The sequence below is a fragment of the Oncorhynchus clarkii genome, chromosome 6 (assembly GCF_045791955.1).
Source record: "Oncorhynchus clarkii lewisi isolate Uvic-CL-2024 chromosome 6, UVic_Ocla_1.0, whole genome shotgun sequence".
In the NCBI taxonomy this organism is placed as follows: Eukaryota; Metazoa; Chordata; class Actinopteri; order Salmoniformes; family Salmonidae; genus Oncorhynchus; species Oncorhynchus clarkii.
This window is the reverse complement of record NC_092152.1, coordinates 79,134,426-79,152,817: the sequence shown is the minus strand read 5'-3', so window position 1 is coordinate 79,152,817 and position 18,392 is coordinate 79,134,426. Positions and strand designations below refer to the sequence as shown.

The 18,392-nt window shown below is 44.3% G+C and overlaps 1 protein-coding gene across 2 annotated transcripts in view; it reads left to right on the top strand.

Moving 5' to 3' along the window:
• Positions 1 to 18,392, top strand: part of LOC139411673 (DIS3-like exonuclease 1) — a 42,255-nt gene that overhangs the window by 12,708 nt on the left and 11,155 nt on the right. For both annotated transcript variants that reach the window (XM_071158299.1, XM_071158298.1), the window contains exons 5-14: positions 650 to 817; positions 2,408 to 2,486; positions 4,146 to 4,322; positions 4,722 to 4,891; positions 5,001 to 5,162; positions 5,966 to 6,225; positions 9,188 to 9,280; positions 9,966 to 10,120; positions 13,514 to 13,592; positions 15,052 to 15,181. In XM_071158299.1, coding sequence (XP_071014400.1) covers positions 650 to 817; positions 2,408 to 2,486; positions 4,146 to 4,322; positions 4,722 to 4,891; positions 5,001 to 5,162; positions 5,966 to 6,225; positions 9,188 to 9,280; positions 9,966 to 10,120; positions 13,514 to 13,592; positions 15,052 to 15,181 — 1,473 coding nt within the window. The remainder of the gene's footprint in view (positions 1 to 649; positions 818 to 2,407; positions 2,487 to 4,145; positions 4,323 to 4,721; positions 4,892 to 5,000; positions 5,163 to 5,965; positions 6,226 to 9,187; positions 9,281 to 9,965; positions 10,121 to 13,513; positions 13,593 to 15,051; positions 15,182 to 18,392) is intronic.

Below are 18,392 nucleotides of genomic sequence, written 5' to 3'. Positions count from 1 at the left end.
CCCTGCTGAATACTCCTCTATAGGAGAATACCTGGGTAATGAGAACCCAGCTGAATACTGAACCTCTATAGGTGAATACCTGGGTAATGAGAACCCTGCTGAATACTGAATCTCTATAGGTGAATACCTGGGTAATGAGAACCCTGCTGAATACTAGACCTCTATAGATGAATACCTGGGTAATGAGAACCCTGCTGAATACTGAATCTCTATAGGTGAATACCTGGGTAATGAGAACCCTGCTGAATACTCCTCTATAGGAGAATACCTGGGTAATGAGAACCCTGCTGAATACTCCTCTATAGGAGAATACCTGGGTAATGGAACCTTAGTCAAAAGGACCCATACAAGAAGCCGGGTTGGGTTCAGATCAGTTTTCATTCCGTTGGTATAGTGTATACTATGTTGTCGGTCTTGTGTGGCTCCGTTGGTAAGAGTGAGACCCAGGGTTGTGGGTTCAATTCCCCCGCAGGATCACATAGCCTACACCTACTAAACACAGGATAAAACATCTCCTATATTATCAGCCAGTGTATCGTTACCTTGTGCATGTCTCTTGGTCTTCAGGAGCACAGAACTAGAATGAGTAGAACTGGCCCTGCCCATTCAAGTCAATCAGGAGATAATGAGATTCTGTTTCTATGTTCAGGAGTACCTGCAGACGTTCTGGCCGGAGCTGCAGGCTGCCCTGGAGCTGTACTGCTCCATCGCTCAGTCCCTGCAGGAGAAAGGGAGCGAGGGGACGGAGAGAGAGTACACTGAACACCTGCCTGCCGAGGTCCTGGAGGCTGGCATTAAGTCTGGCCGATACATACAGGCAGGTGGAGGGGGCATGACTGTGTTTGAACAGCTGTGTGTGTGTGTGTGTGTGTGTGTGTGTGTGTGTGTGTGTGTGTGTGTGTGTGTGTGTGTGTGTGTGTGTGTGTGTGTGTGTGTGTGTGTGTGTCTCAGAAGCACACTGTAACATCTCTCCTCAATGGAACACGTAATGTCATGAAGAGCAGACTGTGTCAGATGTGAAGGTCCCCCTCTTTAGTCCAAACTACACTCAGATGTGAAGGTCCTCTTTACTCCAAACTACACTCAGATGTGAAGGTCCTCCTCTTTATTCCAAACTACACCCAGATGTGAAGGTCCTCCTCGACAGCCATTTTGAGGCCTACAAACACAACAACTCTGGAGAAGACACTGAAAACACAAAAAAATATAAATTTCTGTGAAATGAAAATGTCCCCCCAATGTGGGCTGGGTGCTAGCCTAGCGGTTACGCGGTTAGGCCAGGAACCAAAAGGTTGCTGATTCGGATCGTAGAGCTGACTAGGTGAAATCTGTCGATGTGCCCTTGAACAAGGCACTTAACCCTAATTGCTCCTGTAAGTTGCTCTGGATCAGAGCGTCTGCTAAATTACATTAAAAAAAAACATTTAAAAAAAGTTTTCTTCTCTGTCCCTCTGTTCTTCCATTCCATTCCAGGGTACTAAGTCTTCTGTTCTTCCATTCCAGGGTACTAAGTCTTCTGTCTCTCTGTCCTTCCATTCCAGGGTACTAAGTCTTCTGTCTCTCTGTCCTTCCATTCCAGGGTACTAAGTATTCTGTCATTCCATTCTAGGGTATTAAATCTTCTATGTCTTCTGTCCTTCCATTCCAGGGTACTAAGTCTTCTGTCTCTCTGTCCCTCCCTTCCATTCCAGGGTACTAAGTCTTCTGTCTCTCTGTCCTTCCATTCCAGGGTACTAAGTCTTCTGTCCTTCTCTTCCATTCCAGGGTACTAAGTCTTCTGTCTCTCTGTCCTTCCATTCCAGGGCACTAAGTCTTCTGTCTCTCTGTCCTTCCATTCCAGGGCACTAAGTCTTCTGTCTCTCTGTCCTTCCATTCCAGGGTACTAAGTCTTCTGTCCTTCTCTTCCATTCCAGGGTACTAAGTCTTCTGTCTCTCTGTCCCTCCATTCCAGGGTACTAAGTCTTCTGTCTCTCTGTCCTTCCATTCCAGGGTACTAAGTCTTCTGTCTCTCTGTCCGTCCATTCCAGGGCACTAAGTCTTCTGTCTCTCTGTCCGTCCATTCCAGGGCACTAAGTCTTCTGTCTCTCTGTCCTTCCATTCCAGGGAACTAAGTCTTCTGTCTCTCTGTCCTTCCATTCCAGGGAACTAAGTCTTCTGTCTCTCTGTCCTTCCATTCCAGGGCACTAAGTCTTCTGTGTCTCTGTCCCTCCATTCCAGGGTACTAAGTCTTCTGTGTCTCTGTCCCTCCATTCCAGGGTACTAAGTCTTCTGTGTCTCTGTCCTTCCATTCCAGGGTACTAAGTCTTCTGTGTCTCTGTCCCTCCATTCCAGGGTACTAAGTCTTCTGTGTCTCTGTCCTTCCATTCCAGGGTGCTAAGTCTTCTGTGTCTCTGTCCTTCCATTCCAGGGCACTCTGAATGTGAACAAGCACAGGGCCCAGCATGAAGCCTTCGTCCGCTTTGAGGGCTCTTCTAACAAGAGCTCAGGTGAGTTCCACAACAAAACTGACCTATGACCTCAAACTGTTCTGTTTGACCTTCAGCGTAAGGTTGTGGGTTCAATTCCCTCGCAGGGATCACATAGCCTACACCTACTAAACACAGGATAAAACATCTCCTATATTATCAGCCAGTGTATCATACCTTGTGCATGTCTCTTGGTCTTCAGGAGCACAGAACTAGAATGAGTAGAACAGGCCCTGCCCATTCAAGTCAATCAGGGCATAATGAGATTCTGTTTCTATGTTCAGGAGTACCTGCAGACGTTCTGACCCAGTTGAGTTTATTACTGATACCATGATTACAGGTCATCCTACATGAATCAGGAATAATGATGAGAGAGAAAGTTACAGACGCACAAATATCATACCCCCTTAAAAATGCTAATCTCCTCTGTTATTGTAATAGGGGGGAGGTTAGCATGTCTTGGGGGTATGATATTTTGTGGGTCTGTAACTTTCTCACTCATCATTATTCACATTCAGGATTATCCTTAATCAGGGTAGGTTCCACATGAATGTAGACTATTCTTATTTACAATCAAACATGATTTACCAATCATTTCTATTGGGCACAAAAAACAACCAAAACAAACAGCAAATGTGTAGAGTCACAAGCTTGATGTCGTCATTGAGTACCATGAACCAAATACTTCACTTTTTACAACTTTAATACACATAGAAGTGAATTTGTCCCAAAACGTTTGGTCCCCTAAAATGATGGGACTATGTTTGTTTTTTTTACCTTTATTTAACTAGGCAAGTCAGTTAAGAACAAATTCTTATTTTCAATGACGGCCTAGGAACAGTGGGTTAACTGCCTTGTTCAGGGGCAGAACGACAGATTCGTACCTTGTCAGCTCGGGGGTTTGAACTTGCAACCTTCCGGTTACTAGTCCAACGCTCTAACCACTAGGCTATCCTGCCGCCCCTCCACTCTAACCACTAGGCTACCCTGCCGCCCCTCCATTCTAACCACTAGGCTACCCTGCCGCCCCTCCACTCTAACCACTAGGGGACCCTGCCGCCCCTCCACTCTAACCACTAGGCTACCCTGCCGCCCCTCCACTCTAACCACTAGGGGACCCTGCCGCCCCTCCACTCTAACCACTAGGCTACCCTGCCGCCCCTCCACTCTAACCACTAGGGGACCCTGCCGCCCCTCCACTCTAACCACTAGGCTACCCTGCCGTCCCTCCACTCTAACCACTAGTCTACCCTGCCGCCCCTCCACTCTAACCACTAGTCTACCCTGCCGCCCCTCCACTCTAACCACTAGTCTACGCTGCCGCCCCTCCACTCTAACCACTAGTCTACCCTGCCGCCCCTCCACTCTAACCACTAGTCTACCCTGCCGCCCCTCCACTCTAACCACTAGGCTACCCTGCCGCCCCTCCACTCTAACCACTAGGCTACCCTGCCGCACCTCCACTCTAACCACTAGGCTACCCTGCCGCCCCTCCACTCTAACCACTAGGCTACCCTGCCGCCCCTGTACACAAATATATAGATGATAAAATCCCCTCAAATGAAAGCTGCCAGTCTGCACGTTAACCTCATCATCGTCAGTTCATATCAAATCCAAAGTGCTGGAGGACCAGAGCCAAAAACAACACAACAACGTGTGTCACTGTACATCCTCTCCCAGAGCTGAACAGTGATGTGCTGGTGTGTGGGGGGAAGAATCGTAACCGGGCGGTGCATGGCGATATGGTTGCCGTGGAGCTGTTGCCGAAGGGGGAGTGGAGGGGGAGAACCACGGCCCTGACGGAGGGACAGGGGGAGGAGAAGGGAGACGAGACACAGAGCCAACCCATGGCCACAGGTACACACACACGCGCACACACACACACTACTGACCTAATTCCTGTCTCAATTACTCACCTCTGTCTTTCCTAGACTGAATGGAGGAGATACTAGACAGTACATACGGTATAAAGACTAGAATTACATTAATGTAAAATATAATTTACTCCTCTCTCTCTTCTCCCTCTCTCTCCCTCCTCTCTCTCTTCTCCCTCCTTCTCCCTCCTTCTCCTTCTCCCTCTCTCTCTTCTCCCTCTCTCTCCCTCTCTCTCCCCCTCCTCTCTCTCTTCTCCCTCTCTCTCCCTCTCTCTCCCCCTCCTCTCTCTCTTCTCCCTCCTTCTCCCTCTCTCTCCCCCTCCTCTATCTTCTCCCTCTCTCCTCCCTCCCTACCTCTCTCACCCCTCCCTCCTCCCTCCAGGTCGTGTGGTAGGGATCCTTCAGAGGAACTGGAGGGACTATGTCGTGACCTTTCCCCCCAAGGAGGAGACCCAATCACAGAGCAGGAACTCCCAGCGTATCCTGGCCACGCCCTGGGACCAACGCATCCCTAAGATCCGAATCAGCACCCAACAGGCTGACAAACTACAGGTCAGACTAAGGACTTGATGATTAGTAGAGTGGTTGAATCAGGTGAACTTGCTTTAAGTCTCTGACTGTTGAAAGGACATGAAGCCTGTCATCTCCTCCGTCTCTCCAGGATCACCGGGTGATAGTTCGTCTGGACTCGTGGGACAGCACCTCCCTCTACCCTAACGGACACAGTGTCAGGGTTCTGGGCCGGGCTGGGGAGCTGGAGACTGAGGTCCAAACCATCCTCATAGAGAACTGCATCCACGTACCTCCTTTCTCTGAGGCACAGGTAGGGTATAGTATAATACACTGTCCTCATAGAGATCTGTATCCAGTTATAGTATAATACACTGTCCTCATAGAGATCTGTATCCAGTTATAGTATAATACACTGTCCTCATAGAGATCTGTATCCAGTTATAGTATAATACACTGTCCTCATAGAGATCTGTATCCAGTTATAGTATAATACACTGTCCTCATAGAGATCTGTATCCAGTTATAGTATAATACACTGCCCTCATAGAGATCTGTATCCAGTTATAGTATAATACACCGTCCTCATAGAGATCTGTATCCAGTTATAGTATAATACCCCGTCCTCATAGAGATCTGTATCCAGTTATAGTATAATACACCGTCCTCATAGAGATCTGTATCCAGTTATAGTATAATACACTGTCCTCATAGAGATCTGTATCCAGTTATAGTATAATACACCGTCCTCATAGAGATCTGTATCCAGGCAGGTTATGGTATAATACACCATCCTCATAGAGATCTGTATCCAGGCAGGTTATAGTATAATACACCATCCTCATAGAGATCTGTATCCAGGCAGGTTATAGTATAATACACCATCCTCATAGAGATCTGTATCCAGGTAGGTTCTAGTAAAGTCAGTCTTTGCACTAAGATGTAAACTGTTGTGCTTACTTCTGTAAATGTGTCCTGTTGGGAGATGCAGCGGAGTACTTATGTCGAAATTAGGCTTTTTTTGTTAGTTTTTTAAATGTATATCTCTTGTTGTGTGTGTCTACATGTCTCTATGTTGATGTATGCGTCACTGCGTATCTATTTGTGTGTTTCTAGCTCGGTGAGATGCCAGTGTCCTCCCCCGAGAGCCCCTGGTCAGTAGACCCCGCCGAGGTGATTACCAGACGGGATCTGAGACAAACCCACCTGGTGTTCAGCGTCGACCCTCGGGGCTGTGAGGACGTAGACGACACCCTGTCCATACGCAGCCTCCCCCCCGGCCCGCGGGGGGAGAGGTTAGAGCTGGGCGTTCACATCGCTGACGTCACACACTTCGTTAAAGAGGGGTCCCTGACAGACCTGGAGGCTCGCGCTAGGTGAGAGGGAGGGGGAGGGAGTGAATGTGTTTGAGTGTCTGTGAGGCATGTGCCAGGTCCTCCCTCTATTTAAATAAAGAAAACATGTATTAACCCCCCCCCTCGTCGAAGGACATATATCTTCCTCCTCGTCGAAGGACATATATCTTCCTCCTCGTCGGGGGACATATATCTTCCTCCTCGTCGGGGGACATATATCTTCCTCCTCGTCGGGGGACATATATCTTCCTCCTCGTCGGAGGACATATATCTTCCTCCTCGTCGGAGGACATATATCTTCCACCCTCTCATAATAATAATAATTAGTCGGAAATTAGAAGTTGTATTCTGTATAAAGGCAAAAAAGGCATTTTTGAACCAAAGGACGAGCTTTTCTTAATAATCTACTGAAGTTTAATTTATGTTTGAATAAAGCTTTTAGTGAGCGGTCGAAAGCATTAATATTGAATCATTTTAGCCTCCCAAACTCATATTCATTATAGGCACGTTTAATTTTGTCTGGCTTAGCATTCCAAATAAAATGAAATATTTTTTTGCTCATATGATTTAAAAACGAGTCATCTGGAGTAGGCAGTGCCATTAGTCAGTCAACTGGGATCGGACCAAAGAGTTCATCAATGTGATGAAATAGACAAGTATTTACCAGAAATAGACAAGTATTTACCAGAAATAGACAACTATTTACCTCTCCGTGGTTGCAGAATCTTATCTATTTTTTGCTAACGTTCTATTGAAATTAATTGTGGTAAGTCCATTAATATTTTTTTGAGAATACCAAGTACGTCTACTTCACCATCCGCCCATTTTATTAGTAAACTACAAGGTGGTGTAAACACTGTATTTTCTAACGATCCAATACGTAATATGGTACGCTTGTCATAATTAGGTTTTAGTCCAGAGAGGCTAGAAAAGGGAACAAGATATTCAACGAGACTGTACAGGGATCCAGATTGAGACTGTACAGGGATCCAGATTGAGACTGTACAGGGATCCAGATTGAGACTGTACAGGGATCCAGATTGAGACTGTACAGGGATCCAGATTGAGACTGTACAGGGATCCAGATTGAGACTGTACAGGGATCCAGATTGAGACTGTACAGGGATCCAGATTGAGACTGAACAGGGATCCAGATTGAGACTGTACAGGGATCCAGATTGAGACTGTACAGGGATCCAGATTGAGACTGTACAGGGATCCAGATTGAGACTGTACAGGGATCCAGATTGAGACTGTACAGGGATCCAGATTGAGACTGTACAGGGATCCAGATTGAGACTGTACAGGGATCCAGATTGAGACTGTACAGGGATCCAGATTGCGGACTTAAGAAAAGAACTAGAGTCATCGGAATACATTGACACTTTAGTTTTTACCCCCTGGATTTCTAACTCCTTGATGTTCTTGTTGGATCCAATTTGAATAGCTAGCATTTCAATGGCCATAATAAATAGATATGGAGACAACGGACAGCCTTGTTTTACTCCTCTTAAAAGCTCAATACTTTCTGAGAAGTAACTATTATTTACTATTTTACATCTGGGGTTGCTATACATAACTTTAACCCATTGGATAAGAGATTCACCAAAAGTTAAAGTAATCCATTAATTCTCGTCGTGCTTTATCAAACGCCTTTTCCAAAATCTGCTATGAAGACCAGACCTGGTATCTTCGATGTTTCATAATGTTCAATTATTTCAAGAAATTGTCGTACATTATCTCCAATATATCGTCCATGTAAAAAACAATATTTGGTAAAACCTTTTTTATTCTATGTGCTATACATTTTACCAGGCTTCTCGCATCACAACATTGAAGTGTTAGAGGCCTCCAGTTTTTTTTAAAATAGACTGGATCTTTATACATACCAACTGGGTCCTGTTTTAGTAGTAATGAAATCAGACCTTCTTGTTGAGTACCTGAAAGTCTACCGTTTGTATAAGAGTAATTAAAACATGCTAATAATGGATTGTTGAGTACGTCAAAAAAAAAAAGGTCTGATATACTTCTACTGGTATACCATCAAGCCCTGGTGTTTTACCATCAAGCCCTGGTGTTTTAACATCAAGCCCTGGTGTTTTACCATCAAGCCCTGGTGTTTTACCATCAAGCCCTGGTGTTTTACCATCAAGCCCTGGTGTTTTACCATCAAGCCCTGGTGTTTTACCATCAAGCCCTGGTGTTTTACCATCAAGCCCTGGTGTTTCACCATCAAGCCCTGGTGTTTTACCACCAAGCCCTGGTGTTTTACCATCAAGCCCTGGTGTTTTACCATCAAGCCCTGGTGTTTTACCATCAAGCCCTGGTGTTTTACCATCAAGCCCTGGTGTTTTACCAAGCCCTGGTGTTTTACCATCAAGCCCTGGTGTTTTACCATCAAGCCCTGGTGTTTTACCATCAAGCCCTGGTGTTTTACCATCAAGCCCTGGTGTTTTACCATCAAGCCCTGGTGTTTTACCATCAAGCTCGGGTGTTTTACCATCAAGCCCTGGTGTTTTACCATCAAGCCCTGGTGTTTTACCATCAAGCCCTGGTGTTTTACCATCAAGCCCTGGTGTTTTACCATCAAGCTCGGGTGTTTTACCATCAAGCCCTGGTGTTTTACCATCAAGCCCTGGTGTTTTACCATCAAGCCCTGGTGTTTTACCATCAAGCCCTGGTGTTTTACCATCAAGCCCTGGTGTTTTACCATCAAGCCCTGGTGTTTTACCATCAAGCCCTGGTGTTTTTCCAGACTGAAAAGAAAACCAATGCTTAAAATATTTTGCTTCCTCTTTCAAAATATAATTTGGTGAATCATGGAATACCCACTTCCCCAAAAGTCAACAGTTCTGACACATCCCTCCTGTCCGTCTCCCTCCCCCAGTCTGACAGTCAGTACGGTCTGATGTTGTGGGGTCAGTCGCCCCCTGCTGGTGACTGTGTTAGCTCCAGTAAACTCTTTCTTCTGTCATGTTCTCAGGGCCACCACGTACTACCTGGCCGACCGCAGGTATGACATGCTGCCTGCTGTCCTCAGTGCTGACCTCTGCTCTCTGCTGGGAGGGGTGGACAGGTGAGAGATCAACTCTACATCACACTGACCTCTGACCTCTGCTGGGAGGGGTGGACAGGTGAAGGAACAACACTTACTGACACCACAACACACTGACCTCTGACCTCTGCTGGGAGGAGTGCACAGGTAGAGGAACAACACTTACTGACACCACAACACACTGACCTCTGACCTCTGCTGGGAGGAGTGCACAGGTAGAGGAACAACACTTACTGACACCACAACACAATGACCTCTGCTGGGAGGAGTGGACAGGTGAAGGAACAACACTTACTGACACCACAACACACTGACCTCTGACCTCTGCTGGGAGGAGTGCACAGGTAGAGGAACAACACTTACTGACACCACAACACAATGACCTCTGACCTCTGCTGGGAGGAGTGGACAGGTGAAGGAACAACACCTACTTACACCACAAAACACCGACCTCTGACCTCTGCTCTCTGCTGGGAGGAGTGGACAGGTGAAGGAATAACACTTACTGACACCACTACACACTGACCTCTGACCTCTGCTCTGTAAACCTCAGTGAAGTTCATCAGGATGATTCATTTAGTCTTAGGTCACTCTCATAACGTTGGTTGGAACTATCCAGTAGTCTGAGGCTGTATGTCCGTGCCTCATTAACAGCTGTCCGTGTGTCCCTCTGTGTGTGTCCCTCTGTGCGTGTCCGTGTGTCCAGGTATGCCATGAGCGTCATGTGGGACCTGGATGCCCAGACCCTGGCGGTGAACAAGGTCTGGTACGGGCGTACACTAATCCAATCCTCCTACCAGCTTTACTATGAACTGGCCCAGGCTCTGCTCAACGGAGAGGAGGCAGAGGTCCCAGAACTAGGTACCATCATGTTTAATACTGCTGAATGGAGAGGAGACAGAGGTCCCAGAACTAGGTCCCATCATGTTTTAATACTGCTGAATGGAGAGGGGACAGTGGTCCCAGAACTAGGTCCCATCATGTTTTAATACTGCTGGAGAGGAGACAGAGGTCCCAGAACTAGGTACCATCATGTTTTAATACTGCTGAATGGAGAGGAGACAGAGGTCCCAGTCTAAAGTAGTGCACTACCCTTCTCCAGACTGTCTAAAGTAGTGCACTACCCTTCTCCAGACTGTCTAAAGTAGTGCACTACCCTTCTCCAGACTGTCTAAAGTAGTGCACTACCCTTCTCCAGGCTGTCTAAAGTAGTGTACTACCCTTCTCCAGACTGTCTAAAGTAGTGCACTACCCTTCTCCAGGCTGTCTAAAGTAGTGCACTACCCTTCTCCAGACTGTCTAAAGTAGTGCACTACCCTTCTCCAGACTGTCTAAAGTAGTGCACTACCCTTCTCCAGGCTGTCTAAAGTAGTGCACTACCATTCTCCAGACTGTCTAAAGTAGTGCACTACCATTCTCCAGACTGTCTAAAGTAGTGCACTACCCTTCTCCAGACTGTCTAAAGTAGTGCACTACCATTCTCCAGACTGTCTAAAGTAGTGCACTACCCTTCTCCAGGCTGTCTAAAGTAGTGCACTACCCTTCTCCAGGCTGTCTAAAGTAGTGCACTACCCTTCTCCAGACTGTCTAAAGTAGTGCACTACCCTTCTCCAGACTGTCTAAAGTAGTGCACTACCCTTCTCCAGACTGTCTAAAGTAGTGCACTACCCTTCTCCAGACTGTCTAAAGTAGTGCACTACCCTTCTCCAGACTGTCTAAAGTAGTGCACTACCCTTCTCCAGGCTGTCTAAAGTAGTGCACTACCCTTCTCCAGGCTGTCTAAAGTAGTGCACTACCCTTCTCCAGGCTGTCTAAAGTAGTGCACTACCCTTCTCCAGACTGTCTAAAGTAGTGCACTACCCTTCTCCAGGCTGTCTAAAGTAGTGCACTACCCTTCTCCAGTAGTGCACTACCCTTCTCCAGACTGTCTAAAGTAGTGCACTACCCTTCTCCAGACTGTCTAAAGTAGTGCACTACCCTTCTCCAGACTGTCTAATGTAGTGCACTACCCTTCTCCAGACTGTCTAAAGTAGTGCACTACCCTTCTCCAGACTGTCTAAAGTAGTGCACTACCCTTCTACAGGCTGTCTAAAGTAGTGCACTACCCTTCTCCAGACTGTCTAAAGTAGTGCACTACCCTTCTCCAGGCTGTCTAAAGTAGTGCACTACCCTTCTCCAGGCTGTCTAAAGTAGTACACTACCCTTCTCCAGGCTGTCTAAAGTAGTGCACTACCCTTCTCCAGGCTGTCTAAAGTAGTGCACTACCCTTCTCCAGACTGTCTAAAGTAGTGCACTACCCTTCTCCAGGCTGTCTAAAGTAGTGCACTACCCTTCTCCAGGCTGTCTAAAGTAGTGCACTACCCTTCTCCAGGCTGTCTAAAGTAGTGCACTACCCTTCTCCAGACTGTCTAAAGTAGTGCACTACCCTTCTCCAGGCTGTCTAAAGTAGTGCACTACCCTTCTCCAGGCTGTCTAAAGTAGTGCACTACCCTTCTCCAGGCTGTCTAAAGTAGTGCACTACCCTTCTCCAGGCTGTCTAAAGTAGTGCACTACCCTTCTCCAGGCTGTCTAAAGTAGTGCACTACCCTTCTACAGGCTGTCTAAAGTAGTGCACTACCCTTCTCCAGACTGTCTAAAGTAGTGCACTACCCTTCTCCAGACTGTCTAAAGTAGTGCACTACCCTTCTCCAGACTGTCTAAAGTAGTGCACTACCATTCTCCAGACTGTCTAAAGTAGTGCACTACCCTTCTCCAGACTGTCTAAAGTAGTGCACTACCCTTCTCCAGTAGTGCACTACCCTTCTCCATCCAGACTGTCTAAAGTAGTGCACTACCCTTCTCCAGACTGTCTAAAGTAGTGCACTACCCTTCTCCAGGCTGTCTAAAGTAGTGCACTACCCTTCTCCAGTAGTGCACTACCCTTCTCCATCCAGACTGTCTAAAGTAGTGCACTACCCTTCTCCAGGCTGTCTAAAGTAGTGCACTACCCTTCTCCAGACTGTCTAAAGTAGTGCACTACCCTTCTCCAGACTGTCTAAAGTAGTGCACTACCCTTCTCCAGACTGTCTAAAGTAGTGCACTACCCTTCTCCAGACTGTCTAAAGTAGTGCACTACCCTTCTCCAGACTGTCTAAAGTAGTGCACTACCATTCTCCAGACTGTCTAAAGTAGTGCACTACCCTTCTCCAGACTGTCTAAAGTAGTGCACTACCCTTCTCCAGTAGTGCACTACCCTTCTCCATCCAGACTGTCTAAAGTAGTGCACTACCCTTCTCCAGACTGTCTAAAGTAGTGCACTACCATTCTCCAGGCTGTCTAAAGTAGTGCACTACCATTCTCCAGACTGTCTAAAGTAGTGCACTACCCTTCTCCAGACTGTCTAAAGTAGTGCACTACCCTTCTCCAGTAGTGCACTACCCTTCTCCATCCAGACTGTCTAAAGTAGTGCACTACCCTTCTCCAGACTGTCTAAAGTAGTGCACTACCCTTCTCCAGACTGTCTAAAGTAGTGCACTACCATTCTCCAGGCTGTCTAAAGTAGTGCACTACCATTCTCCAGGCTGTCTAAAGTAGTGCACTACCATTCTCCAGACTGTCTAAAGTAGTGCACTACCCTTCTCCAGACTGTCTAAAGTAGTGCACTACCCTTCTCCAGTAGTGCACTACCCTTCTCCATCCAGACTGTCTAAAGTAGTGCACTACCCTTCTCCAGACTGTCTAAAGTAGTGCACTACCCTTCTCCAGACTGTCTAAAGTAGTGCACTACCCTTCTCCAGACTGTCTAAAGGAGTGCACTACCCTTCTCCAGGCTGTCTAAAGTAGTGCACTACCCTTCTCCAGGCTGTCTAAAGTAGTGCACTACCCTTCTCCAGACTGTCTAAAGTAGTGCACTACCCTTCTCCAGACTGTCTAAAGTAGTGCACTACCCTTCTCCAGACTGTCTAAAGTAGTGCACTACCCTTCTCCAGACTGTCTAAAGTAGTGCACTACCCTTCTCCAGACTGTCTAAAGTAGTGCACTACCCTTCTCCAGACTGTCTAAAGTAGTGCACTACCCTTCTCCAGTAGTGCACTACCCTTCTCCAGACTGTCTAAAGTAGTGCACTACCCTTCTCCAGACTGTCTAAAGTAGTGCACTATAGAGGGAATAGAACAGATGTGTTTTTATGTTCTGGTTTAATTAATAATAATAATTAAAGCCAAAGTGATTTCTTCATTGTGTTGTCAATAAAGTTATATTATTATTATTCTATAGCCCAGCTACCACCTGGGGAGAGGGATGCCAAGCTGGCCCAGCTCACCCAGGCCCTGGAGACCCTCACCCACGTGGCCAGGTGGGTACTAGAGGGTTTCTGTTAATCATTGTCTCACCCACATGGCCAGGTGGGTACTAGAGGGTTTCTGTTAATCATTGTCTCACCCATGTGGCCAGGTAGGTACTAGAGGGTTTCTGTTAATAATTGTCTCACCCACGTGACCAGGTAGGTACTAGAGAGGGTTTCTGTTAATCATTGTCTCACCCACGTGGCCAGGTAGGTACTAGAGAGGGTTTCTGTTAATAATTGTCTCACCCACGTGACCAGGTAGGTACTAGAGGGTTTCTGTTAATCACTGTTTCACCCACGTGGCCAGGTACTAGAGAGGGTTTCTGTTAATCATTATCTCACCCATGTGGCCAGGTAGGTACTAGAGGGTTTCTGTTAATCATTATCTCACCCACGTGGCCAGGTAGGTACTAGAGAGGGTTTCTGTTAATCATTGTCTCACCCACGTGACCAGATAGGTACTAGAGGGTTTCTGTTAATCATTGTCTCACCCACGTGGCCAGGGGGGTACTAGTGTTTCTGTTAATCATTGTCTCACCCACGTGGTCTGTTGGGTACTAGAGGGTTTCTCTTAATCATTGTCTCACCCACGTGGCCAGGTAGGTACTAGAGGGTTTCTGTTAATCATTGTCTCACCCACGTGGCCAGGGGGGTACTAGTGTTTCTGTTAATCATTGTCTCACCCACGTGGTCTGTTGGGTACTAGAGGGTTTCTGTTAATCATTGTCTCACCCACGTGGCCAGGTAGGTACTAGAGGGTTTCTGTTAATCATTGTCTCACCCACGTGGCCAGGGGGGTACTAGTGTTTCTGTTAATCATTGTCTCACCCACGTGGTCTGTTGGGTACTAGAGGGTTTCTGTTAATCATTGTCTCACCCACGTGACCAGGTAGGTACTATAGGGTTTCTGTTAATCATCATCTCACCCATGTGGCCAGATAGGTACTAGAGTGTTTCTGTTAATCATTGTCTCACCCACGTGGCCAGGTGGGTACTAGAGGGTTTCTGTTAATCATCGTCTCACCCACGTGACCAGGTAGGTACTAGAGAGGGTTTCTGTTAATCACTGTCTCACCCACGTGGTCTGTTGGGTACTAGAGAGTTTCTGTTAATCATCGTCTCACCCACGTGGCCAGGTGGGTACTAGAGTGTTTCTGTTAATCACTGTCTCACCCACGTGGTCTGTTGGGTACTAGAGGGTTTCTGTTAATCATCGTCTCACCCACGTGGCCAGGTGGGTACTAGAGGGTTTCTGTTAATCATCGTCTCACCCACGTGGCCAGATAGGTACTAGAGGGTTTCTGTTAATCATCGTCTCACCCACGTGGCCAGATAGGTACTAGAGTGTTGCTGTTAATCATTGTCTCACCCACGTGACCAGGTAGGTACTAGAGAGGGTTTCTGTTAATCATTATTTAACAATGATTAGATAACACTTCCATAAATGCACCATACATCTGTCCACCAGACAGCTGCGTGCCCAGAGGGACAAGGGAGGAGCGTTGGAGCTGGAGGGGGTAGAGGTGAGGGCGCAGCTGGATGAGGACAGGAACATCACAGCCCTGGTGCCCAGACAGCCACTGGAGGTCCATGAGACGGTGGGGAACAAATCATTGTAGCAACAGACGTTCGAATTCATATTTCTGTTCACTGTTTTCTTGTGCGACAAGACGTTGAAAAAACAACATACATACAATTGTTTGACTGTTGTCATGTTTGACTGTTGTCATGTTTGTTGTTGTCATGTTTGACTGTTGTCATGTTTGTTGTTGTAATGTTTGTTATTGTAATGTTTGTTGTTGTAATGTTTGACTGTTGTAATGTTTGACTGTTGTCATGTTTGACTGTTGTCATGTTTGTTGTTGTAATGTTTGTTATTGTAATGTTTGTTGTTGTAATGTTTGACTGTTGTAATGTTTGTTGTTGTCATGTTTGACTGTTGTAATGTTTGACTGTTGTCATGTTTGACTGTTGTAATGTTTGACTGTTGTAATGTTTGTTGTTGTAATGTTTGACTGTTGTCATGTTTGACTGTTGTCATGTTTGTTGTTGTAATGTTTGACTGTCGTCATGTTTGACTGTTGTCATGTTTGACTGTTGTAATGTTTGACTGTTGTCATGTTTGTTGTTGTAATGTTTGACTGTTGTAATGTTTGACTGTTGTCATGTTTGACTGTGGTAATGTTTGACTGTTGTCATGTTTGACTGTTGTCATGTTTGACTGTTGTAATGTTTGACTGTTGTAATGTTTGACTGTTGTAATGTTTGACTGTTGTCATGTTTGACTGTGGTAATGTTTGACTGTTGTAATGTTTGACTGTTGTAATGTTTGACTGTTGTAATGTTTGTTGTTGTAATGTTTGTTGTTGTAATGTTTGTTGTTGTAATGTTTGTTGTTGTAATGTTTGTTGTTGTAATGTTTGACTGTTGTAATGTTTGACTGCTGTAATGTTTGACTGTTGTAATGTTTGACTGTTGTAATGTTTGTTGTTGTCATGTTTGTTGTTGTAATGTTTGACTGTTGTAATGTTTGACTGCTGTAATGTTTGACTGTTGTAATGTTTGACTGTTGTAATGTTTGTTGTTGTAATGTTTGTTTTTGTAATGTTTGTTGTTGTAATGTTTGACTGTTGTAATGTTTGTTGTTGTCATGTTTGTTGTTGTAATGTTTGACTGTTGTAATGTTTGACTGCTGTAATGTTTGACTGTTGTAATGTTTGACTGTTGTAATGTTTGACTGTTGTAATGTTTGACTGTTGTAATGTTTGACTGTTGTAATGTTTGTTGTTGTCATGTTTGTTGTTGTAATGTTTGACTGTTGTAATGTTTGACTGTTGTAATGTTTGTTGTTGTCATGTTTGTTGTTGTAATGTTTGACTGTTGTAATGTTTGTTGTTGTAATGTTTGTTGTTGTAATGTTTGACTGTTGTAATGTTTGACTGTTGTAATGTTTGTTGTTGTCATGTTTGTTGTTGTAATGTTTGTTGTTGTAATGTTTGTTGTTGTAATGTTTGTTGTTGTAATGTTTGTTGTTGTAATGTTTGACTGTTGTAATGTTTGACTGTTGTCATGTTTGACTGTGGTAATGTTTGACTGTTGTCATGTTTGACTGTTGTCATGTTTGACTGTTGTAATGTTTGACTGTTGTAATGTTTGACTGTTGTAATGTTTGACTGTTGTAATGTTTGACTGTTGTAATGTTTGTTGTTGTAATGTTTGACTGTTGTAATGTTTGACTGTGGTAATGTTTGACTGTTGTAATGTTTGACTGTTGTCATGTTTGACTGTTGTAATGTTTGACTGTTGTCATGTTTGACTGTTGTAATGTTTGTTTTTGTAATGTTTGACTGTTGTAATGTTTGTTATTGTAATGTTTGACTGTTGTAATGTTTGACTGTTGTAATGTTTGACTGTTGTAATGTTTGTTGTTGTAATGTTTGACTGTTGTAATGTTTGACTGTTGTCATGTTTGACTGTTGTAATGTTTGACTGTTGTAATGTTTGACTGTTGTAATGTTTGACTGTTGTAATATTTGACTGTTGTAATGTTTGACTGTTGTAATGTTTGTTTTTGTAATGTTTGACTGTTGTAATGTTTGTTGTTGTAATGTTTGACTGTGGTAATGTTTGACTGTTGTAATGTTTGACTGTTGTCATGTTTGACTGTTGTCATGTTTGACTGTTGTAATGTTTGACTGTTGTCATGTTTGTTGTTGTAATGTTTGACCGTTGTAATGTTTGACTGTTGTCATGTTTGACTGTTGTAATGTTTGACTGTTGTCATGTTTGACTGTTGTCATGTTTGACTGTTGTCATGTTTGACTGTTGTAATGTTTGACTGTTGTAATGTTTGACTGTTGTAATGTTTGACTGTTGTAATGTTTGACTGTTGTAATGTTTGACTGTTGTAATGTTTGTTGTTGTAATGTTTGTTGTTGTAATGTTTGTTGTTGTAATGTTTGACTGTTGTAATGTTTGACTGCTGTAATGTTTGACTGTTGTAATGTTTGACTGTTGTAATGTTTGTTGTTGTCATGTTTGTTGTTGTAATGTTTGACTGTTGTAATGTTTGACTGCTGTAATGTTTGACTGTTGTAATGTTTGACTGTTGTAATGTTTGTTGTTGTAATGTTTGTTTTTGTAATGTTTGTTGTTGTAATGTTTGTTGTTGTAATGTTTGACTGTTGTAATGTTTGACTGCTGTAATGTTTGACTGTTGTAATGTTTGACTGTTGTAATGTTTGACTGTTGTAATGTTTGACTGTTGTAATGTTTGTTGTTGTCATGTTTGTTGTTGTAATGTTTGACTGTTGTAATGTTTGACTGTTGTAATGTTTGTTGTTGTCATGTTTGTTGTTGTAATGTTTGACTGTTGTAATGTTTGTTGTTGTAATGTTTGTTGTTGTAATGTTTGACTGTTGTAATGTTTGACTGTTGTAATGTTTGTTGTTGTCATGTTTGTTGTTGTAATGTTTGTTGTTGTAATGTTTGTTGTTGTAATGTTTGTTGTTGTAATGTTTGTTGTTGTAATGTTTGACTGTTGTAATGTTTGACTGTTGTCATGTTTGACTGTGGTAATGTTTGACTGTTGTCATGTTTGACTGTTGTCATGTTTGACTGTTGTAATGTTTGACTGTTGTAATGTTTGTTGTTGTAATGTTTGACTGTTGTAATGTTTGACTGTTGTAATGTTTGTTGTTGTAATGTTTGACTGTTGTAATGTTTGACTGTGGTAATGTTTGACTGTTGTAATGTTTGACTGTTGTCATGTTTGACTGTTGTAATGTTTGACTGTTGTAATGTTTGACT